The 25,925-nt window shown below is 42.1% G+C and overlaps 1 protein-coding gene across 1 annotated transcript in view; it reads left to right on the top strand.

Moving 5' to 3' along the window:
• Window positions 1–25,925, top strand: part of clxn (calaxin) — a 54,591-nt gene that overhangs the window by 5,574 nt on the left and 23,092 nt on the right. Inside the window, exons 2-4 of the mRNA XM_063069432.1 lie at window positions 4,489–4,644; window positions 9,048–9,152; window positions 14,916–15,067. Coding sequence (XP_062925502.1) covers window positions 4,489–4,644; window positions 9,048–9,152; window positions 14,916–15,067 — 413 coding nt within the window. The remainder of the gene's footprint in view (window positions 1–4,488; window positions 4,645–9,047; window positions 9,153–14,915; window positions 15,068–25,925) is intronic.

Here is a 25,925-nt window from a genome sequence, read left to right as displayed (position 1 = left end):
GTGCCCTTCCCTTGGACAACATCGGTGGCGTGGAGAGGGGAGACTTGCAGCATGGGCAACTACTGGTCTTCCATACAACCTTGCCCAGGCCTGCGCCCTAGAAACCTTCCAAGGCACAAATCCATGGTCTCACGAGACTAACGGATGCCTATTATTATTATTTGTTGGGACTGATTCATTATACATTACATGTCAATGATTTGGATGATGGAATTGATGGCTTTGTTGCAAAGTTTGCAGACAATACAAAGGTAGATGGAGGAGAAGGTAGTTTCGAGGAAATAGGGAGGCTATAAATGGACTTAGGAGAATGGGTAAAGAAGTGGCAGATGGAATACAGTGTCAAGAAGTGAATGGTCATGCACTTTGGTAGAAGAAATAAAAGGGTTGAATATTTTCTAAATGGAGAGAAAATAGGAAAGTCTGAAGCGCAAAGGGATTTGGGAATCCTTATGCTGGGTTCCCTCAAGATTAACTTACAGGTTGAGTCTGTAGTGAGGAAGGCAAATGTGATGTTAGCATTCATTTCAAGAGGACTAGAGTATAAAAGCAAGGATGTAATGCTGAGACTTTATAAAGCACTGGTGAGGCCTCACTTGGAGTATTGTGTTCAGTTTTGGACTCTTTATCTTAGAAAAGATGTGCTGAAACTGGAGAGCGTTCAAAGAAGGTTCATGAAAACGATTCCAGAATTAAACAGCTTGTCGTATGAATACTGTGATGGTTCTGGGCCTGTATTCACTGGAATTGAGAAGAATGAGGGGTGACCTAAATGAAACCTATCGAATGGTGAAAGGCCTTGATAGAGTAGATGTGGGATGTGGAAAGGATAGTGGGAGTGTCTAAGAGTAGAGGACACAGCCTCAAAATAGTGGGTCATCCTTTTAGAATGTAGATGAGGAGGAATTAGCCAGAAAATGGTGAACCTGTAGAATTCATTGCCACAGACAGTTGGGAAGCCAAGACTTTATGTATATTAAGGTGGAGAATGGTCGATTCTTGAATGAGTCAGGGTATGAAGGGATATGGGCGAAGGCAGGAGATCGGAGCTAAGAGGGAAAATAGATCAGCCAAATGGCCTAAGCTGTTCCTATATCTTATAGTGATGGTGGTTACATAACTTATGGTAGAACTCCCATCAGCAGTGATGGGATCCAGCTCATCAGTGCTAAGGACAAGGCGAAAGCAAACATGTTCATCTTCCCTTCCATCGCCACAGTAGACACAACAGCTAATTCAGTCACTTGGCATGACAAGAAACGATGAGGCATTTTATAAACACCTTGAGATCGTCCCAACTGTAGTACTGAAGATAATAGGTGTATGCACAAGATGATAGGAGGCATAGCTTGAATGGACAGCCAGAGACTTTTTCCCAGGGTGGAAATGGCTAATATGAGGGGGCATAGTTTTAAGGTGATTGGGGATGTCTGAGGTTCTGAGGTAATTTTTGTTTACACAAAGTGGTGGGTGTGTGAAACACCCTGCCAGGGATGGTTATAAAGACAGGTACATTAGGGACATTTAAGTTCAAAGTAAATTAATTATCAAAGCACATTCGGGCGGAATGGCAGTATAGCAGTTAGTGGATGTCAGGGCATTGGAGTTCAGTCCCAGCACCGTCTGCGAGGAGTTTGTATATTCTCTTTGTGAACCACATGGGTTTCCTCTGCGTACTCTGGTTTTCTCCCACAGTCCAAAAATGTACCGGTTTTTAGGTTAGTTGGTCATTGTAAATTGTCCTTTAGGTTAGGGTTAAAATTAAGTGTTGCTGGATAATGCTGCCCAAAGGGCCAAAGGGCCTATTTTGTGCTGTATCTCCAAATAAATAAATGTCACCATGTACAACTCTGAGACTGATTTCCTTGTGGGTTTTCGCAGTAAATACAAAGAGACACAATAGAATTAATGAAAAACCGCACAGAAGACAGACAGACAACTGATGTGCAAAAGGCAACAAGCTGTGCAAATCTAAAATGAGAAAAGGAAAATAATAATAAATAAATAAGCAATAAATATTGAGAATATGAAATGAGGAGTCCTTGAAAGTGAACTCATAGGTTGTGGGAACAGTTCAGTGATGGGGTGAGTGAAGTTATCCCTCTGGTTCAGGAGTCTGATGGTTGAGGGGTAATTACAGTTCCTGAACCTGGTGGTGTGAGTTCTGAAGCTCCTGTACCTCCTTCCTGATGGCAACAGTGAGAAGAGAACGTGACCTGATGGTGGGAGTTTGTGATGATGATGATGATGCTTTCCTGTGACAAAGCACCATGTAGATGTGCTCACTAGTGGGAAGGGCTTTGCCCATGATTGACTGGGCTGCATCCACTACTTTTTGGAGACGTCCGTAAACAAGGGCATTGGTATTTCCATACCAGGCTGTGATGCAGCCAGTCAATATACTCTCCACGACACATCTGTAGAAGTTAGTCAAAATATAGATGTCATGCCGTATCTTTGCAAACCTCTAAGGAAGTAGAGGTGCTACAGCACTTCCTTTGTAATTGCAGTTATGTACTAGGGCCAGGACAAGTCCTTTAAATTCCTTGGTGTTATCATTTCAAAATTACTATCCCTCTCCACCTCTGTTCCCCCGATGAGGACTGGCTCATGGACCTCTGGTTTCCTCCTCCTGAAGTCAATAATCAGCTCTTGGTCTTGCTGACATTGAGTGAGAGGTTGTTGTTGTGACACTGCTCAGGCAGAGGTCTATGTGGGAGGAGAGCGTTAAATTGACCATCGAGTAGATTAAAAGATTGGCACAACATTGTGGGCCGAAGGGCCTATACTGTGATGTACTGTTCTTTGTCCTGTCTACCTCTTGGACTTCCTGTAATTCTAACAAGGATGTTGCTCTACACTTGCAACATTCACTACTACACAATCCAAAACTTTCCCAGGTACTGTGTTTCTTTAAAAGCCTGACTGTATGGATGATAAACAGAGGAGGGCATTTAAAATAAATTGGCACTGATTATCAAAACATTGTTAGTCGATTGTCCTGTCTAGTGCTGTACTGTTCTTTGTTCCTTCATTAACAGGTCCGAGTTTGGGTATCCCCTAGCTGGATATGTGATGAAATACCTTGCTTGTCTGCTTGAGTGCAACTCTAAATAGTCATAGTCATACTTTATTGATCCCAGGGGAAATTGGTTTTCGTTACAGTTGCACCATAAATAATAAATAGTAATAGTCATAGAAATAATAAATAGTAATAGAATAGTAATAGAAAATAGTAATAAATAGTTAGATAGTAATATGTAAATTATGCCAGTAAATTATGAAATAAATCCAGGACCAGCCTATCGGCTCAGGATGTCTGACCCTCCAAGGGAAGAGTTGTAAAGTTTGATGGCCACAGGCAGGAATGACTTCCTATGACGCTCTGTGCTGCATCTCGGTGGAATGAGTCTCTGGCTGAATGTACTGCTGTGCCCACCCAGTACATTATGTAGTGGATGGGAGACATTGTCCAAGATGGCATGCAACTTAGACAGCATCCTCTTAAAGCCTCTCAAACAGCCTGACATCATCTAGGACAAAGTTGCTTGCTTTAACTGACATTCCTTCAGCTGCCCTGATCATTAACCCCTTCTATCATTGGGGCACCAAAAACCACCTACAAACTTAAACCTTCTCACCTTAAATGCATGACCTGTAGCATTAAACTTTTTAACCTTGGTAAAAGGATACTAGCTGCCTACCCTATCAATGCCTCTTGTAATTCAATCCATCTCCCCTCTGCCTCTGCTGCTGCAGAGTAAACAACACACTCTGTCCACTCTCTTGTTATAGCACATGCCCTTTAATCCAGGTTATGATCTTGGTAAATCTCTTCTGCACTTTCTCCAAAGCCTCCACAACCTTTCTATAATGGGTTGACCAGAACTGAATGCAATACTCCAGATGCAGCCCAACTAGAGTTTTATAAAGCTTCCTGACTATTGAACTCAATTCCTTGACTAATAAAGGGAAGTATGCCATATATTTAAGGGGGCAGTGGACTTGGACTCCATTAACCTTCTGTACATCAATGCTATTAAGAGTCTTGCCTTTCACTGTATGTTTCGATGAAGATATGATAAATAAACTAATCTGAATTAACAGTGTACTCTCTCCTTACATTTGATCTCCCAAAGTCCCACATGTCACTGGATTAAACTCCATCCCTCCATCTGATATATGGGGAGCGGTAAAATCTGGGGAAGTTGATGGGGTACATACAGTACAGATGGAATAGGCGCATAATTTGTGTAAATTGTTGCTTAATATTCAATGCCCACCTGGTGGCTGCAGGACTCTTAGTAAACTTTTAATAGAGAAATTATTTGAAAAGGTAGTCATTCCCCTTTAATTCCTTCTTTGCAGTACATCAGATTGCTTAATTTTAAGATTCTTTCTACCAAAAGTCAATAACATATTGTATAAATGGACCCGCATGTTTTTGTATTTTAGTTTAACAGGCAGGTTATTATGTCTTTGCTCTAGTCAACAGACATGAAGTGCTGTGTTTAAAGAAAGTCTTCAGTACTCTTGTTGACACTTTTCCTGAGCAACATATTACAGTTGGACTCGATCGAAACAAATTTAGAAATGTTCTGCATGTCACATTTGGAATGACTGATGATATGATCATGGACAGAGGTGAGTGTTGTAGTTACTGTATATTGAATGAAAAGCCGACCTGCGGATTCAGCCACTATGAACTCAACAAATTGCTTGCATGTTAGTCAGCCTTTGCTGACTAATTGTTAATTCGATACAACTTGCTGTTAGTCAGAAAAACCACAAGTGTGGCCTTGTCAATATTGCCAAAACCCTTGGAACAAGTAAAATAAGTTGTACCCTGTAAAGATGTTATGTGCTGTCTTAATGTTTTTTAAAATAGCAATTTGCAGTCTATTATCAGCAGGAGACAATGGATAGTGCAGTCTAGGATGTACATGCTTGGTGTCTTGTCTCACTAAATAATCCATTCCTCATCATCATTATGTGCCATATTGTATGAAGTAGGCAGTCATTGCCCCATGGCCATGATTGCTCTTGGCAAGTTTTTCTACAGAAGTAGTTTGCCATTGCCTTCTTCTGGGCAGTGTCTTTGCAAGATGGGTGATGCCCACCATTATCAATACTCTTCAGAGACTCTGCCTGCTGTTATTTGTCACATAACCAGGACTTGTGATATGCACCAGCTGCTCGTATGACCATCTACCACCTGGTCCCATGGCTTCATGTGACCCTGATCCGGCGGCTTAGCAGGTGCTACACCTTGCCCAAGGGTCACCTGCAGACTAGCAGAGGGAAGGAGTGCCTTAAACCTTCTTATAGTCATAGTCATACTTTATTGATCCCGGGGGAAATTGGTTTTCGTTACAGTTGCACCATAAATAATAAATAGTAATAAAACCATAAATAGTTAAATAGTAATATGTAAAATTATGCCAGGAAATAAGTCCAGGACCAGCCTATTGGCTCAGCCTATAGAGAGATGTATCTCCACTCCACCACCCAGGTCCGGTCCAAGATATACATAATCAACAGGGAGGATTGGTGCTTGCTACATGCGACAGTATGGCGCAGTACAGATGCCTCAGCCCACGATGCGCTGACTTGAAAGTGAAAGCAGACAAAGTCTGTAGCAATGAAGGGTCCCCAGTCACCTTGTATTCCATGCCACCAGACCCTGACTGCAATCTGTCAAGAACCGTGTGGATTGTCCCCATGCATCTGCCTCCCCATATTAAACAAAGTCATGTTCAAGTGATCTCCATTAGAGGAATTCACCCTAACATCCCAATTATGTGGATCCCAGATTCGCCTCTACATTTAACTGAGGACTGACCAATAGACAACCCCTTAAGAGAATATCATACTTGAGTGATTGTAGTTCTACTACTCCAAGGGCATTCTAATGCTTCCCTCCCATGTAGCCCTCCATTTTTCTATCATCCTCTGCCTATCTAAGAGTTTCTTAATAGTCTCTGGGCATTTTGGAAGTTACATCCTTCTTACAGGTCAAAGTTGCTGGTGAATGCAGCAGGCCAAGCAGCATCTGTAGGAAGAGGTGCAGTCGACGTTTCAGGCCGAGACCCTTCGTCAAGACTAACGTTAGTCCTGACGAAGGGTCTCGGCCTGAAAGTTAGTCCTGACGAAGGGTCTCGACCTGAAACGTCGACTGCACCTCTTCCTACAGACGCTGCCTGGCCTGCTGCGTTCACCAGCAACTTTGATGTGTGTTGCTTGAATTTCCAGCATCTGCAGAATTCCTGTTGTTTTTCCTTCTTACAGGCTGTTTTTAAGCTGTTGGAACCAGTTGCTATCCCGGAATCTGATGCCCTGCCAGGAGCAATCGTACTGCAACACGAATCATTTACAAGGGTTTTCTGTTGGTCAAGGCAACTTCTAAGGACTTGCATTTCCTGCCTATATATATCTTTATAGTCAAGTCTGGACCGTCCTGTTTGTAACTATAATTCTCCATATAGCATAGGGGTTTCCAACCTTTTTTTTGCCATGGACCAATACCATTAAGCAAGCGATCTGTAGACCCCAGGTTGGGAACCCCTGATATAGCATGTCTTTCCATACATAATCAATTGTCAGGTTGGTCAGGTGGCTTCACCAGGCTAATCATCTCCTTTTAGAAATGTCACACTTAGTAAATTTCCTTCGGAAGATTATCTGAGTTATAAGTGTACCTTTCCATTTGATCTGAGTGTCTGGCATAAGGCAGTACAGATGAAAGCTGCTTAATCTTTCTGCTGATCAACAACATAAAAAGTACATAATAAAAATCTCCTGTTAGATTACTCCTTCAGCCCTTTGCCTTTTCTACCTATCACCTCCCAGCTTCTTACTTCATCCTCCCTCTCCCACTCACCTGGCTTCACCCATTATCTATTAGCACGCTCTCTTTCCCCTCCCCCACCTTCTTATTCTGGCATCTTCTCCCTTCCTTTCAACACCTGATGAAGGGTCTCAGCCCCAAATATCATCTGTTTATTCCTCTTCATAGATGCTGCCGGACCTGCTAAGTTCCTCCAGCATTTTGTGTGTATTGAAAATTAAGGCCCAGATAGCAGATCCATTTTAAAGTTATTCCTCAATATACAAACTTGCAAATTACAAAACTATTTAATAATGTCATTACCTCATTAGGATATGAGCTCTTGATTTATGATTGCATTAATACATTACAAGACATGCCAATTTCAGTACATTTACTTTGTCTGGTATCTGTTGCAATGATGAATAATAATATTCCAAAAAAACTTTAATATCTATTTCTTCTATTTTCATTTCATTTGAAGTTTAAGAAAATTTGAAAAAATGAACAATAAACAGCTGAAATAATTTTGTTCAATTTTATGTAATACCCAAATATTAATATAATCTCAATTGCTTTGGAAGTGCCGATAGGGTTGTTATCTACATATATCAAAGGTGAAGAACAGTCAATGACTTTTTTTCACATATTGCTTGTAAGTCCAAGGTTTTATACCATAATCATAAATTAAGTTACCTTCAAATTATTTCTGTATATTGGTGAATCAAAGAATCAGGTTTATTATCAGCTGAAGTATAAAAATAAAGAGTGGAAACAGGGAGCCAGATAGTGAGGAAGTGTTGATGGGTCACCGTCCGTGGAGAAGTGATTGCATACGTAATTCATGCAGTTCTGCTTGCCCCATTAAGGGAAGGATGTTGAGGTTTTGGAGAGGTTTACCAGGATGTTGCCTAATTAGAGGCCATGTGCTATAACGAGCGGACAAATTTGGATTGTTTTCTCTGGAGTCCTGGAGGCTGAGGGGAGATCTGATACAGGTTTATAAGACTATGAGAGGCATAGATAGAGTAGACAGAGAATATCTTTTTCCCAGGATTGAATTGTCATAGTAGAGGGTATGCATTTAAGGTGAGGGGGGTAATTTCAAAGGAGATGTGAGGGGCAAGTTTTTTACAGAGAGTAGTGGGTACCTGGAATGAGCTGCCTGGGGCAGTGTTAGAGGCAGATACATTACGGATTTTTAGAAGATCTTTAGATAGGCACGTGAAAGTGAGGAAAATGTAGGCAGAAGGGATTAGTTTAGTTGGCCATTTAATGACTTAATTATTTGTTTCAGCACAACATTGTGGGTCTAAGAGGCTGTTCCTGTGCTATACTGTTCTCTATTCTAAATCTGATGGTGGAGGGGAAGAAACTATTCTTAAAAGTTGAGTCTGTGTCTTCAGGCTCCTCCCGTACTGGAAGCAATGCGAAGAGGGCATTCTTCTGGGTGATGGGGTCCTGAGTGATGGATGCCATCTTTTTGAGGTATCGCCTTTTGAGGATGTCCTCATTGTTGCTGAGGTTGGTGCCCATGATGGAGGTGACTGAGTTTGCAACCCTCTGCAGCTTTTTTCCGATCTTATGCAGCGGCTTCTCCATAGCAGACAGTGATGCAACCTGTCAGGTACATCTAACTGATACACCTGTAGAAATTTGCTCACGTCTTTGGTGACATACTATATCTCCTAGAACTCCTAACATTGGTATTTCATCTACTCTCTCAGCTTTTTGGCAGTTGAATGCACTACGATGTTTAGTTCTAGTGATAATTGCAAGCATTGGGCTTTTCTTTATGAGCCAGGGCTTCCTTTTACCTTGTCCACTGGTAGCTGATAAAATTATTTTGGTATTGGTAGTTCCTATGAATTGATTTAATCTATGTATTTTACCAGCTTTAAATCCATGCTGAACATCAGCTCTATCTGACGACTTAAGTTGGTGAATCCAAACATTTATCGCATGTACTGTATTTAATGTGTATCCAGAAATTCTAATGACTGGTTAAATTACCCCTTCATGTAGGCAAATGGCAAAAGAATCAAAGGAGAGTAGATGAGTATAAGAAAGATGATAAATTGGATAAATTGAAAGGCTACAGGAAAATGAGAGAAAAATGTGACTGTATTGATATGAACACAACAGGCTGAATAGCTCTCATCTGTGACTTTATAAGTAATTAAGCCTCCAATACTTCCTATAATTTTGGAATTTTTTTCAGTTTTTCGTGCATTTGACAAAGACAATGATAGCTATGTCAATATGAAAGAGTGGATTGAAGGACTGTCAATATTTCTCCGAGGGACTTTGGATGAAAAGATAAAATGTAGGCCTAACTATTTATTTATTTATTTATTGATTGATTGTCACTATTATTTTCCCTGGTAGCTCTGAGGTTGAACCAGACTGCTTGCTCTCAAGAGATCACGTCAGTACCAGATAATACATCATTGCTGTACATTAGAAATGCATTAACTCTGCCCCTAGTTCATCTTGTCTGGTGCAGAAGTTAGAACACAGAACATTACAGCACAGTAAAATCACCTTAAAATTATGCCCCTTCATATTAGCCAATTCCACCTTTGGAAGTCTCTGGCTGTCCATTATATCTATGCCTCTTATCTTATCTTATCCACCTCCAATTCTGAATCACTTTTTGAGTCAATTTATACTTAATCGTTGCACTGTACTCCTGGCAGCCTTCTATCAAAACATTTGATGACTGTGTCCTGGTTCTCATCTGGTCATTTCCTACCTATCGTGATTGTTGGTTAAGCATTACACCTGTTTTGAAATCCTTCTGTAGCTTTTGCCTCCCAGGTGCCGGGGTCCATGATGTTTCTGAATGTGTCCGGAATATCCTGAAAAGGGTGGATGAGCAGCCAGAAGTCGTGGTACATATTGGTACCAACAACGTAGGTAGAAAAAGGGAGGACATCCTGAAAAAAGAATACAGGGAGTTAGGAAGGAAGCTGAGAAGCAGGACCTCAAGGATAATAATCTCGGGATTGCTGCTTGCGCGAAGTGAGGATAGGAATAGAATGAGGTGGCAGATAAATACATGGTTGAAGAATTGGAGCAGGGGGCAGGGATTCAGATTTCTGGAGCATTGGGACCTTTTCTGGGGCAGGTGTGACTTGTATAAAAGGGGACGGGTTACACTTGAATCCAAGTGGGATCAATATTCTTACAGGCAGATTTAGTAGAGCTGCTGAGAGTAGTTTAAACAGAGGGATGATAGAGCTGAGGATGAGCCAGTAGGTTTACAAGTAGATGATGGGGGTAACGTGAATGTAAGGAAGGACAAGCCAGTGATTGGGTACAAATGCAGACAGAGCAAAGAGTTAAATTGTACCACAGAGGCAGAATTCAAAAGGGTGAAGAATGCAGGACTGAAGCTGCTGTATTTAAATGCGCGTTACATTTGGAATGAGGTGAATGAACTTGTGGCACGATTAGAGTGGGCATCACTGAGTCGTGGCTGAAAGAAAGCCGTAGTTGGGAGCTTAACATCAAAGGATATACTTGTATCGAAAGGACGGGCAGGAAGGCATAGGCGGTGGCGTGACTCTGTTGGTCAGAGATGGAATTACTGTACATCTTTAGGAAGAAGTGACATAGGGTCAGAGAATATCGAATCTTTGTGGGTGGAGGGTAAAAACTATTATGGGAATCATATATAGACATCCAAATAGTAGCCAAGATGTGGGATTGAGTTTGCAAAGGGAGCTGGAAAAGACGTGTAATAAGGGTAATAACACAATTGTAATAGAGGACTTCAATATGCAAGGGTTTGGGAAAGGCAGGTTGGTGTTGGATTGCAAAAGAGAGAATATTGAATGCCTATGAGATGGCTTTTCAGAGCAGCTTGTGCTTGAGCCTATTTGGGGAAAGGCTACCTTAGATTGGGCGTTGTGTAATTACACAGATCTTATTTGGGAGCATAATGCAAAGGAACCCTTTGGAGGCAGTGATCATAATATGATTGAATTCATACTGCAATTTGAGAGGGATAAGCATAACTTACGTGTATCAGTATCACCATGGAATAAAGGGAATTACAGAGGCATGAGAGAGGAGCTTGCCCAGATGGATTGGAGGAGGATACTGGCAGGGATGACAACAGAGCAGAGATGGCTGAAGTTTCTGGAAATAGTTCACAAGATGCAGGATAGATATGTCCCACAGAAGAAGTAGTTCTCAAATGGCAGGGGTAGACAACAGTTGTTGACAAAGGAAGTTAAGGACTGCATAAAAGCCAAGGAAGGGGCATATGTTAGCAAAAGTGAGTGGGAAGTTGGATGTTTTGGAAGACTTTAAAATCCAACAAAAGGCAACTAAAAAAGCTATAAGAAGGGAAAAAATAAAATATGAGGGGAAACTAGCCAATAATATAAAGCAGGATACTGAAAGTTTTTTCAGTTATATAAAGAGTGAAAGGGAGGTGAGAGTTGATATTGGACTACTGGAAAATTATGCTGGTGAGATAGTAATGGGGGACAAAGAAATGGCAAATGAACGTTATGGGTACTTTGCATCAGTCTTCACTGTGGAAGGCACTAGCTGTATGCCAGAGGTCCGTGAGTGTCAGGGAGTAGGAGTGAGTGCCATTGCTATTACAAAGGGAAAAGTGCTAGGCAAACTGAAAGGTCTTAAGGTGGATACGTCACCTGGACCAGATGGACTACATCCCAGACTACTGAGAGAGGTTGCTGAAGAGATAACGGATACATTGGTCATTATCTTTCACAAATCACTTGATTTTAGCATGGTCCTGGAAGATTACAAATGTCATTCCACTCTTTTAAGAAGGAGAAGGCAAGAGAAAGGAAATTATAGGCCAGTTAGCCTAACCTCAATGATTGGGAAAGTGTTGGAGTCTGTTATTAAGGATGAGGTTTCGGGGCACTTGGAGACTGATAATAAAATAAGTTAAAGTCAGCATAGTTTCTGTCAAGGGAAATCTTTCCTGACAAATCTGTTAGAGTTCTTTGAGGAAGTAACAAACAGGGTGGACAAAAGAGAGTCAGTGGATGACATTTACTTAGATTTTCAGAAGGCATTTGATAAGGTGCTACACATGAGGCTGTTTAACAAGATAAATTCCTATGGCATTACTTGAAAGATACAGGCATGGATGGAGGAATGGCTGACAGGCAAGAGACAGTGAGTGGGAATAAAGGGGTCCTTTTCTGATTGGCTGCCAGTAACTGGTGTTGCTCCTCAGGGGTCAATATTGGAACCACTACTTTTCACATTGTTTATCAATGATTTGGGTAATGGAATTGATGGGTTTGTGGCAAAATTTGAGGATGATAGGAAGATAGGTGAAGGGGTAGGTAGTGTTGAGGAAACAATGCAATTGTAGCAGGATGTAGACAAATTGGAAGAATGGGCAAAAAAGTGGTAGATGGAAAACAGTGTTAGGAAATGTATGATAGTGCATTTCGATAATAGGAACAGTAGTGCAGACTATTATCTAAATAGGGAGAAGGTTCAAACATCAGAGGTGCAGAGGGACTTGGGAATCCTCGTGCAAGACTCCCAGAAGATTAATTTACAGGTTGAGCATGTAGTAAAGAAAGCAAATGGAATGTTGGCATTTATTTCAAGGGGAATAGAACATAAAAGCAAAGAGATTACGCTGAACCTTTATAAGACACTAGTCAGGCTGCACTTGGAGTATTGTCAACAGTTTTGGGCCCCAGTTCTCAGAAACGATGTGTTGTCATTGGAGGGAGTGCAGGTGAACGGGGTTGAGTGGGATCCGGGATCAGTCATGATGGAATGGTGGAGCAGACTTGATGGGCTGAATGGCCTAATTCTGCTCCTATCCCCCCCCCAAAAAAACAATTTGGTCACAAGCGTCGATGACCTTCTCGCTGTCTTATAACAAACAACAATTAACTCAGAATGGATCAATCATAATCATATTTATTTTATTTGCTGCAAGGGAAAGCCATCACTGCACGAGAGTTGGCGACAGCTTTGAAAAAACAGTGTTACATACCCCGTAACTGGGTTGTCAAACCGGCAGAAGTGGAACACTCGTTGGAGTCTGTGATTACTAGAAACTAAGAAAGTTTTATTAACAAAAAAATAAGTAATACAGTACACTAACCGCAAGGATATAAATGTAACAGGTTAGCAGTGATAGTATGCACATATACACAGAAATAGGGTAATAGGAATCAACCAAGCTCTATCACAGTCTAGGGGTAAAATGATCAGTCTTAAGGTGAAGCAGAGTTCAGTTCAGTCCAGTGTAGTTCGAAGTAATCACTGTTGTTGTACCGTTGGGGAGAGAGAGAGGAGAGATACAGTTGGTTTCAGGCAAACCTTTCGATGCCTTCTGATCCTGCTGTGGTCACCAACTGTGACCCCTCCGTTCCGGATGCGACCGTTCTTCCATGGTGAACCCGGCACCCAGGCAAGGGCGGACACACAACAGGTTCCCACCAGTCGTACCTTTACACCCTATGAGCCTCTGGCCGATTCCCGCGAATCGGTCCTCTAACTCCCACCAACTTGTGGGGCACAATGCTGTTTCCAGGGTCTCGTGGTGTGTGTCTCGTGCCTTAGCAAACCCGCTATTTTTATCTCCCGATGGGGTATCACCTGTCCATCAAACTTCACACTTCCTATTGTCTCAGCAGGATTGTTAATGAACAGTTCAGGTTCAAAGCAAACTGTCTGTGGCAGACACCAACATCTGAATTATGTGTGTCTCTCTCTCGTTATCTCTCTCTTCTCTCTTATTAGCATTTTGAATGGCTCTCCGTTGTCTCTCGTTATCTCTCTCATTAACATCATCCGTTCTGCAGCTCTGCTTGGCTTCACACATGACAACAGACAGCATAATCACTCCTTTATAAACAAGTGTTAGCTACTGAGCATCATTTAAGATTAGCATGAAATCTGTTTGCCTGGTTAATCAGTGTACTTGGCATTCTTGTAGCAATGCATTTACTTTCTGCAGTTTGTCATGTATGCAAGGTCCATCGGAATAATGTTGCATGAACAGCTAGAAAAACACTCTGGTACAATACAAGTTCCATTTTGTTACATACAAAAATGCCATTTTCTAATTACAAGTAAAGAACATATCCACATAAACCATAATGTCCTTATCAGAGTTGATGCATCACATTCCATCAACATAACCTTAGCACTTCCATTTTCATCTAACTTCTGTGCTCAAGTCACTGGAGTAGGCTGACTCCGGGATACCGAACAACTGCTGAGAGGCAGTCACCAATAGTGACCAATTGCTTCAATCACTAGCACTAATAGTGGTGGACAGGAACATTTCTCTTTAGTAGCAAATCGAAGCTTCCCTTCACGTTGACTCTCCCATAGGTCGTAATCTTGGTCTCTTAGAGTCTTAGAGTCATGGAAAAGTATAGCACAGAAACAGGCCCTTTGGTCCATCTAGTCAGTACCGAACCATTTAAACTGTCTCCTCCCATCGATCAGCATGGCGACCATAGCCTTCTATACCCCTACTATCCATGTACTTGTCTAAACTTCTCTTAAACGTTGAAGTCAAGCTCGCATGCACCACTTGTGCTGGCAGCTCATTCCACACACTCATGACCTTCTGAGTGAGGAAGATTCTCCTCATGTTCCCCTTAAACATTTCACCTTTCACCCTTAACTCATGATCTATAGAAATCTTCTTGAAGTTTTTATTTTTTTATTTGTCATGGTAACAGCCCCTTCCAGCCCAATGAGCCCGCGACACCTACTTACACCTCAGTGACTAATTAACCTACTGAACCTTCTGTACATCTTTGGGATGTGGATAAAGCCTGAGCACTCGATAGAAACCCACACAGTCATAGATAGAGCATACAAAAGCTCCTTATACACAGCAGCGGGAATTGAACCTGGATCACTAGTGCTGTACAACGTTACACTACCAGCTACATTACCATGCTGCTCCAAAAAATTAGCCGTTGTTAATAACATCCGGGATTTTTGTCTATGGTTAAGATGTTATATGTTATTGATGCTTGTTGGTTAGCATAAAGTATGAATAAATGTTTGGATATCACTTAATAAAGATATATTATTGACTTTGGTTCAGTTTGTTTTGACGTTTTTGATTTAAATGGAGACGGGTTCATTTCACGGGAAGAGATGTTCCACATGCTCAAAACTAGCCTGGTCAAGCAACCAACAGAAGAAGATCCTGATGAAGGAGTAAAAGACTTGGTAGAGATTGCACTGAAAAAACTGGTAAGAAAAATCGATTCCATTACAATCTTCCTTTTTTCTAAGCAATACACATCCATTCAGGTGTACTGTAGGTCAATATAATGGATGTCCCTTTTACATGCATAAGGCAAAAATGAATTTTACACAAAAGCTACATGTGATAGCCTCTAGTGATGATTCATTGAGATGCTGGAAAACATTTTAAATGACACTCTCATTTTGACGTTTCTCATGAAATCTGATCCAAAGTGTAGCAAACTTTTCTAAAATATAATTTAAGACTAGACTGTTAAATGCAAAAGGAAGATAGTTGTGTTTATACTTTTTATTTATTGCCTTATCACGCCAATGTATTTCCTAACCTGGGGCTCATGGACCCCTTGCTTAATGGTTTTGGTCCAGGGTATAAAAAAGGTTGGGAACCCCTACTCTAAGCATTTGTATACATTACCTAATGCTCCCAAATCATTATGTCATTGAGAACTTGTTATGGAGAAAACTTTACAAGATGTGTTGCGATTAGTATTATAAATCTAAATCATAATATGCATTACACTGTGTATATTACATTGTTTACTATGTCCAAGCATATCTTGTGTTGGAGAATCAGATTTATTATCACTGATCTGTGACCTGATATTTGGTGTTTTGCAGCAGTATGGTGCAAAGACATAAAATTATAAATTACAAAAATAAATAATGCAAAAAAAATATTGTAGACGTGTTTATGGATTGATCGCCTTTTCAGAATTCTGAATGCAGAGGGGAAGAAAGTTGTTAATAAAACACTAAATCTTCCGGTTTAAGATGCTGCTGATGAATCTCAGCGACTTCTGGCTGGTGTTCAATGAAACAAGCAAAACAACTAAATTCTTTGTTAATCAATGTTTTTCTGGTAAACGGACATTGCACACAATAGACTGTAACTTCCCTTTGGACTTTGAGGCAACTCAGTGTGGCAGAACTGAGGCTAGGAAGCAGTCCCATTGCTGTGCGTGAGGAAGACCCGAGATTCAATTGATTTAAGTGCTGCCTGAATCAGAAAGTTTGGGTAAAGGCTGAATTGAAGTGGCAGGGTCCAGTCCCCAGACAGCATTGAAGCGACTGAACCCAATGTCTGGGCGATGAAGTAGGTGCTGGGTCAGATGGTAAAAGTCAGGGCAACACTCACAATACGCTGGAGGAACTCAGCAGGTTGGGCAGCATCCGTGGAAATGATCAGTCAACGTTTCGGGCCGGAACCCTTCGTCAGGACTGCAGGGGGAAGGGGCAGAGGCCCTATAAAGAAGGTGGGGGGAGGGTGGGAAGGAGAAGGCTGGTAGGTTCCAGGTGTAAAACCAGTGAGGGGAAAGATAAAGGGGAGGGGGAGGGGAAGCAGGGAGGTGATAAGCAGGAAAGGTGAAGAAATAGGGGAAAACACAATGGGTAGTAGAAGGAGGCGGAACCAAGAGGGAGGAGGTAGGCAGCTGGAGGAGGGAGCAGAGTGACATAGGGATAGAGGAAGGGAGGGGGAGGGAATTACCGGAAGTTGGAGAATTCTATGTTCATACCAAGGGGCTGGAGACTACCTAGATGGTATATGAGGTGTTGCTTCTCCAACCTGAGTTTAGCCTCATCATGGCAGTAGAGGAGGCCATGTATGGACATATCCGAATGGGAGTGGGAAGCAGAGTTGAAGTAGGTAGCTACTGAGAGATCCTGTCTGTTGTGGCAGACGGAGCAGACCTGCTTCCCCTCCCCCACCCCTTTATCTTTCCCCTCACTGGTTTTTTCACCTGGAACCCACCAGCCTTCTCCTTCCCACCCTCCCCCCACCTTCTTTATAGGGCCTCTGCTCCTTTCCTCCCGAAACGTTGACTAATCGTTTCCACGGATGCTGCCCGACCTGCTGAGTTCCTCCAGCGTGTTGTGAGTGTTGCTTTGACCCCAGCATCTGCAGAGTATTTTGGGTAAAAGTCAGGGTGTTGGCGCCCAAGGTGAGGACATGCTGGTTCAGCTTGCTGCTCCGCTCTGCACTGAACTGACAGTCTGTGCATGGAATCTCTTTGTGGACTTAAGTTCAGAACACTATTTGCTTGTGTTTACCGTTTGCATGATTTGTTTCTTTTTATCTGCACATTGGGTGTTTGACAGTCTTTTTAAAATGTTTTTGTTTTGGGTTTCTTTGTTTTGTGGCTGCCTGCAAAGAGACAAATCTCAAGGATGTATAATGTTACATGCTTTGATAATAAATGTACTTTGAACTTAGAGTGTAGGTCTTCAGGCTCCTGTACCTCTTTCCCAGTGGTTAGAAACATAGAAAACCTACAGCACAATACAGGCCCTTCGGCACTCAAAGCTGTGCCGAACATGTCCTTACCTTAGAACTACATAGGTTTACCCATAGCTCTCTATTTTTCTAAGCTCCATGTAGCATCCAGGAGTCTCTTAAAAGACCCTATTGTATCCGCCTCCACCACCGTTGCCAGCAGCTCATTCCACGCATTCACCACCCTCTATGTAAAAAAAAAACTTGCCCCTGACATCTCCTCTGTACCTACTTCCAAGCACCTTAAAACTATGCCCTCTCATGCTAGCCATTTCAGCCCTGGGAAAAAGCCTCTGACTATCCACACGATCAATGCCTCTCATCATCTTGTACAGCTGTATCAGGTTACCTCTCATCCTCTGTCGCTCCAAGGAGAAAAGGCCGATTTCACTCAACCTATTCTCATAAGGCATGCTCCCCAATCCAGGCAGCATCCTTGTAAATCTCCTCTGCACCCTTTCTAAGGTTTCCACGTCCTTCCTGTAGTGAGGCGACCAGAATTGAGCCCAGTTCTCCAAGTGGTGTCTGACCAGGGTCCTATATAGCTGCAACATTACCTCTCAGCTCTTAAACGCAATCCCATGGTTGATGAAGGCCAATGCACTGTGTGCCTTCTTAACCACAGAATCAACCTGCGTAGCAGCTTTGAGTGTCCTGTGGACTTGGACCCCAAGATCCCTCTGATTCTCCACTCTGCCAAGAGTCTCTCCAAATGTTCATAAATCCTGCCCCTCAGGATCTTCTCCATCAACTTACCAACCGCTGAAGTAAGACTCAGTGGTCTATAATTTCCTGGGCTATCTCTACTCCCTTTCTTGAATAAGGGAACAACATCTGCAACCCTCCAATCCTCTGGAACCTCTCCCATCCTCATTGATGATGCAAAGTTCATCACTAGAGGCTCAGCAATCTCCTCCCTCGCTTCCCACAGTAGCCTGGAGTACATCCCGTCCGGTCATGGTGACTTATCCAACTTGATGCTTTCCAAAAGCTCCAGCACACCTTCCTTAATATCTACATGCTCAAGCTTCTCAGTCCGCTGCAAGTCATCCCTACAATTGCCAAGATCATTTTTCCGTAGTGAATACTGAAGCAAAGTATTCAATAAGTATCTCTGCCATCTCTTCTGGTTCCATACACACTTTTCCACTGTCACACTAGATTGGTCCTATTCTCTCACATCTTATCCTTTTGCTCTTCATATACTTGTAGAATGCCTTGGGGTTTTCCTTAATCCTGTCTGCCAAGGCCTTCTCATGGCCCCTTCTGGCTCTCCTAGTTTCATTCTTAAGCTCCTTCCTGCTAGCCTTATAATCTTCTAGATCTCTATCATTACCTAGTTTTTATGCTTCCAAATTCCTGCCTAATAGCCTCGTATTTCCCCTTACTCCAATTAAACATTTCCCTAACTTGTCTGCTCCTATTCCTCTCCAATGCTATGGTAAAGGAGATAGAATTATGATCACTATCTCCAAAATGCTCTCTCACTGAGAGACCTGACACTTGACTAGGTTCATTTCCCAATACCAGATCAAATACAGCCTCTCCTCTTGTAGGCTTATCTACACAGTGTGTCAAGAAACCTTCCTGAACACACCTAACAAGCTCTACCCCATCTAAACCTCTCACTCCAGGGAGATGCCAATCAATATTTGGGAAATTAAAATCTCCCACCAAAACAACTCTGTTATTATTACACCTTTCCAGAATCTGTCTCACTATCTGCTCATCGATGTCCCTATTTCTATTGGGATGGTCTATAAAAAACACCCAGCAGAATTGTTGACCCCTTCCTATTCCTAACTTCCACCCACAGAGACCCCTTAGACAACCCCTCCATGTCTCCTTTTCTGCAGCTGTGACACAATCTCTGATCAGCAGTGCCCCGCCCCCACCTCTGTTGCCTCACTCCCTGTCCTTTCTGAAATATCTAAAGTATTTGAAGTATCCATTCTTGCCCCTGCACCATCCAAGTCTCTGTAATGGCCACAACATCACAGCTCCAAGTGCTGATCCACGCTCTAAACTCAGCCGCTTTATTCAAAATACTCCCCGCATTAAAATAGACACATCTCAAACCATCAGTCTGATTGCGTCCCTTCTCTATCACCTGCCTATCCTCCCTTTTGCATTGTCTCCAAGCTTTTTCTATTTGTGAGCCAACCTCCCTTTCCTCCGTCACTTCAGTTCGATTCCCACCCCCCGGCAATTCTAGTTTAAACTCTCCCCAGTAGCCTTTGCAAACCTCCCCGCCAGGATATTGGTCCCCCTCAGATTCAAGTGCAACCCATCCTTTTTGTACAGGTCACACCTGGCCCAGAAGAGGTCCCAATGATCCAGAAATCTGAATCCCTGTACTCTGCTCCAATCCCTCAGCCACGCATTTATCCTCCACCCCAATCAATTCCTATACTCACTGTCACGTGGCACAGGCAGTAATCCTGAGATTACTACCTTTGAGGTCCTACTTCTCAACTTCCTTCCTAACTCCCTATAGTCTGCTTTCAGGACCTCCTCCCTTTTCCTACCTATGTCGTTGGTACCAATATGTACCACAACTTCTGGCTGTTCTGCTTCCCACTTCAAGATATCGTGGACGTGATCAGAAACATCCTGGACCCTGGCACCTGGGAGGCAAACTACCATCCACATTTCTTTCCTGCATCCACAGAATCACTTGTCTGACCCCCAAACTATAGAGTCCCCTATCACTGCTGCCATCCTCTTCCTTTCCCTACTCTTCTGAGCCACAGGGCCAGACTCTGCCAGAGGCTGTTGCTTCCCTGAGGTAGGCCATCTCCCCCAAAAGTACTCACAGGAGTACTTATTGTTAAGGGGGACAGCCACTGGGGTACTCTCTAGTATCTGCCTCTTGCCCTTCCCTCTCCTAACTGTTACACATTTATCTGTCTCCCAAGGCCCCGGAGTGACTAGCTACCTATAGCTCCTCTATATCACCTCCTCACTCTCCTTGAACAGACAAAGGTCATCGAGCTGCATCTCCAGTTCCCTATCGCGATCCCTAAGGAGCTGCAGCTTGACGCACCTGGTGCAGATGTGGCCGTCCAGGAGGCTGGGAGTCTCCAGGACCTCCCACATCTGACACCGAGCACAGAAAACCGGCCTCACACACATACTTGTTTGTATTCTAAACAGATAACCTACCTTGCCTCGACCCATTGGGTCAAAGCCTTCCTACTCTGTCTCCCTCTACTCTGGCGCCTGCTCCTCGGACACCCGCGCTATAAAGCTGTCTTCTTTTTAAACTCTTCCCGCTGTTCTCACTGGCCGACCTCCACGTGCCTGTGCAGTCGTTTCCTGTTCAAACCGCTGAAAAAATAACCATCACCTTTTCAACTCTGCTCACTTTCAAACTCTTCCCGCTGTTCTCACTGGCCGACCTCCACGCACTTGCGCGGTTGTGCCCCATTCAAACTGCTGAAGAAATAACGTAACAAGATGAGGGTATGTGCCAGATGCTGAGGGTCCTTAATGATGGAAACCAGTAAATGGAAAAGAACAAGATGATTCTGACACTTGGAACTTACAGTAGCTTTCAATGGACCCATTAAAATGGAATTTATTTCCAAGTTGATTTCGCATCAGCTCAATGTCACTTTCTATACATACAGTCAGTCATTTATATAACAGATACTTGTAGATTGTGTGTTATAGAATTGCTTATATATTTAAATTTATTGTGTTCTTTATACTGATTGTGGATTTTTTTATGCTGCATCAGATCTGGAGTCACAAATATTTAATTCTCCTGCACACTTGTGTGTTGAAGTATGGGAGTAAATAATCTTGAAAATCTTGCTAAAAGCTGAAATGTATGTTTTGTTTGGAAAATAATTCAATCTAAATTCTGTTAACTTGAGTACTCAGGCACAATGAAAATTCTCAGGCAAAGTTTGGGTTTGAAAATATTTTTATCTTCAAGAAATTGATGAGCATTAATGTAAAGTTAATTAATTTATTTTGTTTAAAGCTGAATTAAAGCCTAAAAGTAATGATTTAAATAAATGAAATGTAACAAAATAGCCAGAAAATATCAAAGCATTGAGCAGTCAGCATAGATTTATAAAATGGAAATTTTTCATTGCCCTTTTCAATTTTGTCCCTCTGTTAACAGGAATTAGATTCTTAACACTTTCTAAACAATTTGTCTTTTATTCTGGAGAATTTCGTAACGTCTCCTGCATTCTCCTTCCCTTCTATTTTATCCCCACTTTTAGAAACTGTTGAAACCACCCCGCCGCACACTCTTTAGTTTAATACCCTATTCCCAGGCATTTGGCTAAGGCAGCAAATGTCCTCTTTCCAAGCTGGATGATGAGTGCAGAGGAGGATGTAAACAGCTTCAAGGGGATACAGATAAGCAAAGTGAATGATTGATAACAAGGCAGATGGAATATAATGCATCAAAATGTGATCTGACTGTAAATATACACAACCAAATGAAATAACTCTACTCTGGACCATGTATCACACAGAACACATAAAACAAAATAGTACCATAAATAAATTAATAATGTATAATTGAAAATGAATGTAATGCACAGCACAGGTAAACAGTAAACAATACTCCAGGGTAATAATCTCTGGATTGCTGCCCTTGCCACACGCCAGTGAGAGTAAGAATAGGATGATTGGGCAGGTGACTGCATGGCTGAGGAACTGGTGCAGGGGGCAGGGGTTCAGATTTATGGATCTGTGGGATCTCTTCTGGGGAAGGTATGGCCTGTACAAAAGGGACAGGTTACACCTGAACCCGAGGGGGACCAATATCATTGTGAGCACATTTGCTGCAGTTGTTCTGGAAAGTTTAAAGTAATTTGGTCGGAGGTGGGAACTGGATTGATAGTGTTGAGAATGATTTAGTTGGTTTACAAACAGAAGCAGTGTATAGTGAGACTGCTAGCAATGAGAGGCTAATGATAGGGCAAAATTGCAGTCAATGGGATGAATTGCAATGTAACAGGCAGACAAAATTGAAAAGGGTGAATACAGGACTTAAGGTGTTATATTTGAATGCATGCAGTATACAGAATAAGGTAGTAGCTTGAACTTGTAGCTCAGTTATAGATTGGCATTAATGACATTGTAGGCATCACTGAATCGTGACTGAAAGAAGATTATAGCTGGGAGCTTAATGTCCAAAGATATACAAGGTATTGAAAGAACAGGCAGGTCGGCAGAGGGGGAGGTGTGTCTCTGTTGGTTAAAAAAAAACGAAATCATATCATTGTAAAGAGGTGACATAGGATCAGAAGGTGTTGAATCATTGTGGGTAGAGCTAAGGAACTGCAAGGGTAAAAAGACCTTGATGGAAGTTAGACATGGACCCCCAAACGGGAGGGAGAGGCTGATGATAGGGCAAAATTGCAGTCAACAGGATGAGTTACAATGTAAAGAGGTGGACAAATCGAAAAGGGTGTATACAGGATGGAACGTGCTATATTTGAATGTGCGCTGTATACGGAATAAGGTAGATGAACTTGTAGCACAAGTACTGATTGGCATTTATGATGTTGTAGGCATCATTGAATCATGACTGAACCAAGATTATAGCTGGGACCTTAATGTACAAGGGTACACATTGTATGAAAAGGACAGGCAGGTAGGCAGAGGGTGTGGCATGGCTCTTCTGGTAAAAAAAATCAAATCATTAGAAGGAGATGACAAAGGGTCAGAAGGTGTTGAATTGTTGTAGGTAGAACTAAGGAACCGCAAGGGTAGAAAAACCCTAATGGGAATTATATACAGACCCCCAAACAGTAGTAAGGATATGGTCTACAAATTAGATGGGAGATAAAATTGCATGTCTAAGGGGCAATGTTACAATAATCACGGGGGATGTCAATATGTAGCTAGATTGGAAAAAATGCATTGGTGCTGGATTCCAGTGGGAGTATTTCTAGAATGCCGACGAGATGGCTTTTTAGAGCAGCTGATGATTGAATCCACTAGGGGATCAGCTATTCTGGGTTGGGTGTTGTGCAATGAACTGGAATTGATGAGACAGCTTAAGATAAAAGAGTCCTAAGCAGCAAGTGATTATAATATGGTCAGATTCACCCTGAAATTTGAGAAGGAGTAATGTCAGATGTGTCTGTATTACAGCAGAGCAAAGGGAATTACAGAGCCATGAGAGAGCAGCTGGCCAGAATTGATTGGAAAAGAACAATGGCAGGGTTGACAGCAGAGTAACAATGGTTGGAATTTCTGGAAGTAATTCGAAAGGTACAGGATATATATATCCCAAAGAGGATGTACATCTAAAGAAAAGATGACACAACCATGGCTAACAAGACAAGTCAAAGCCAACATAAAAGGCAAAGAGAACATACATAGCAGAGCAAAAATTAATCTGAGGTTATGGGATTGGAAAGAGGAGTTGGCCAAAATTGATTGGAAAAGAACACTGGCAGGGATGACGGCAGAGCAGTAATGGCTGGAATTTCTGGAAGCAATTAAGAAGGCACAGGGTATATATAAACATCCCAAAGAGGAAGAAGTATTCTAAGGCAAGATGACACAACTATGGTTAACGAGAAGTCAAAGCCAACATAAAAGCCAAAGAGAAGGCATATAATAGAGTAAAAATTAGGGGGAAGTTCAAAGATTAGGAAGCTTTTAAAAACCCACTTAAGGCAAGTAAAAATGTCATTAAGAAGGAAAAAATGGAATTGAAAGTAAGTTGGCCAATAATATTAAAGAGAATATCAAAAGTTTCATCAGATATATAAGGTGTAAAAGAGAGGTGCAAGTGGGTATCGGACCACTGGAAAATGATGCTGGAAAGGCAGTAATGGGGAACAAGGAAATGGCAGATAAACTGATTAAGTATTTTGTATCAGTCTTCACTGTGGAAGACACGAGCAATATAGTGGAAGTTCAAGTGTGTCAGGGGTCAGAAATGTGTAAAGTTATCATTACTAGGGAGGAGGTTATTGGGAAGCGGAAATGACTGATGGTAGATAAGTCACCTGGACCAGGCGGTGTACATCCCAAGGTTCTGAGAGAGGTGGCTGAAGAGATTGTGGAGGCATTACTAATGATCTTTCAAAAATCACTAGATTCTGCAGTCATTCTGGAGGACGGGAAAACTGCAAATGTCATTCCACTCTTCAAGAAGGAAGAGAAGTAGAAGAAAGGAAATTATGGGCTAGTTAGTCTGACCTCAGTAGTTGGGAAGATGTTGGAGTTGATTGTTAAGGATATGGTTTTGGGGTACTGTACTTGTAGTTACATGATAAAATAGGCTGTAGTCAGTATGGTTCCCTCAAGAGAAAATCTTGGCTGATGAATCTTTGAATTTTTTGAAGAAATAACAAGCACAATAGACAAAGGAGAGTATGTGGACATTGTGCACTTGGATTTTCAGAAGGCCTTTTATAAGGTGCCACACATGAGGAGCTGATGGTGTTACAGGAGAGTTTCTAGCATGGATAAAGCAGTGGCTGGTTGGCAGGAGGCAAAGAGTAGGAATAAATGGAGCCATTTCTGGTTGGCTGTTGGTGCCAGGAGTACTTTTTTATGTTATATGTCAATGACTTGGATGTTGTAATTGATAGCTTTGTTGCAGTGTTTGCAGACAATACAAGGATAGGTGGAAGGGCAGATAGTTTTGAGGAAGTAGAGAGGCTACAGCAGGACTTTAGGCAGATTAGGAGAATGAGCAAAGAAGTGCATGGGAATACAGTGTCGGGACATACATGGTCATACACTTTGGTAGAAGAAATAAATGGATAAACTATTTTTCTAAATGGAGAGAAAATTAAAATAATCTGAGGCACAAAGGGATTTGGGAGTCATTGTGCAGAATTCCCTAAAGGTTCATTTGCAGGTTGAGTCAATGGTGAGGAAGGCAAATGCACTGCTTGTATTCATTTCAAGAGGACTAGAATATAAAAGCAAGGATGTAATGTTGAGGCTTTATAAGCCACTGCTGAGGCCTCAGTTGGAGTATTGTGAGCAGGTTTGGGCCCCTTATCTTAGAAAGGATGTGCTGACACCAGAGAGAATTCAACAGAAGTTCACGAAAATGATTCCAGGATGAATGGCTTTTCATATGAAGTGCTTTTATTGCCTCTGGGCCTATATTCACTAGAATTCAGAAGAATGAGGGGTGACCTGGCTGTAACCTATCGAACGATGAAAGGCCTTGACAGAGTAAGCAAAGAGAGGATGTTTCCTGTAGTGGGAGAGTTCAGGACCAGAGGACACAGCCTCAGAATAGAGGGGTGACCTTTTAGAACAGAGATGAGGAGGAATTTCTTTAGCCAGAGGGTAGTGAATCTTGGATACCACAGGCAGCTGTGGAGGCCAAGTGTTTACGTATATTTAAGGCAGACATTGATAGATTGTTGATTGGTCAGGACATGAAGAGATATGGGGAGAAGACAGGAGATTGGGGCAGAGAAGAAAAATGGATCGACCATGATGAAATGGTGGAGCTGGCACGATGGGCCAAATGGTCTAATTCTGCTCCTGTAACTGGTCCATGGTCTAATGCAGTAAGCATCTTGCTGTCTTAGTGATGAGACCTTGATGGTGGCAGGGTAT

Source organism: Mobula hypostoma, chromosome 17, assembly GCF_963921235.1.
Source record: "Mobula hypostoma chromosome 17, sMobHyp1.1, whole genome shotgun sequence".
Lineage (NCBI taxonomy): Eukaryota > Metazoa > Chordata > Chondrichthyes > Myliobatiformes > Myliobatidae > Mobula > Mobula hypostoma.
Note: the sequence above shows the minus strand (reverse complement) of the source record. Positions and strands in the feature narration are given on the sequence as shown.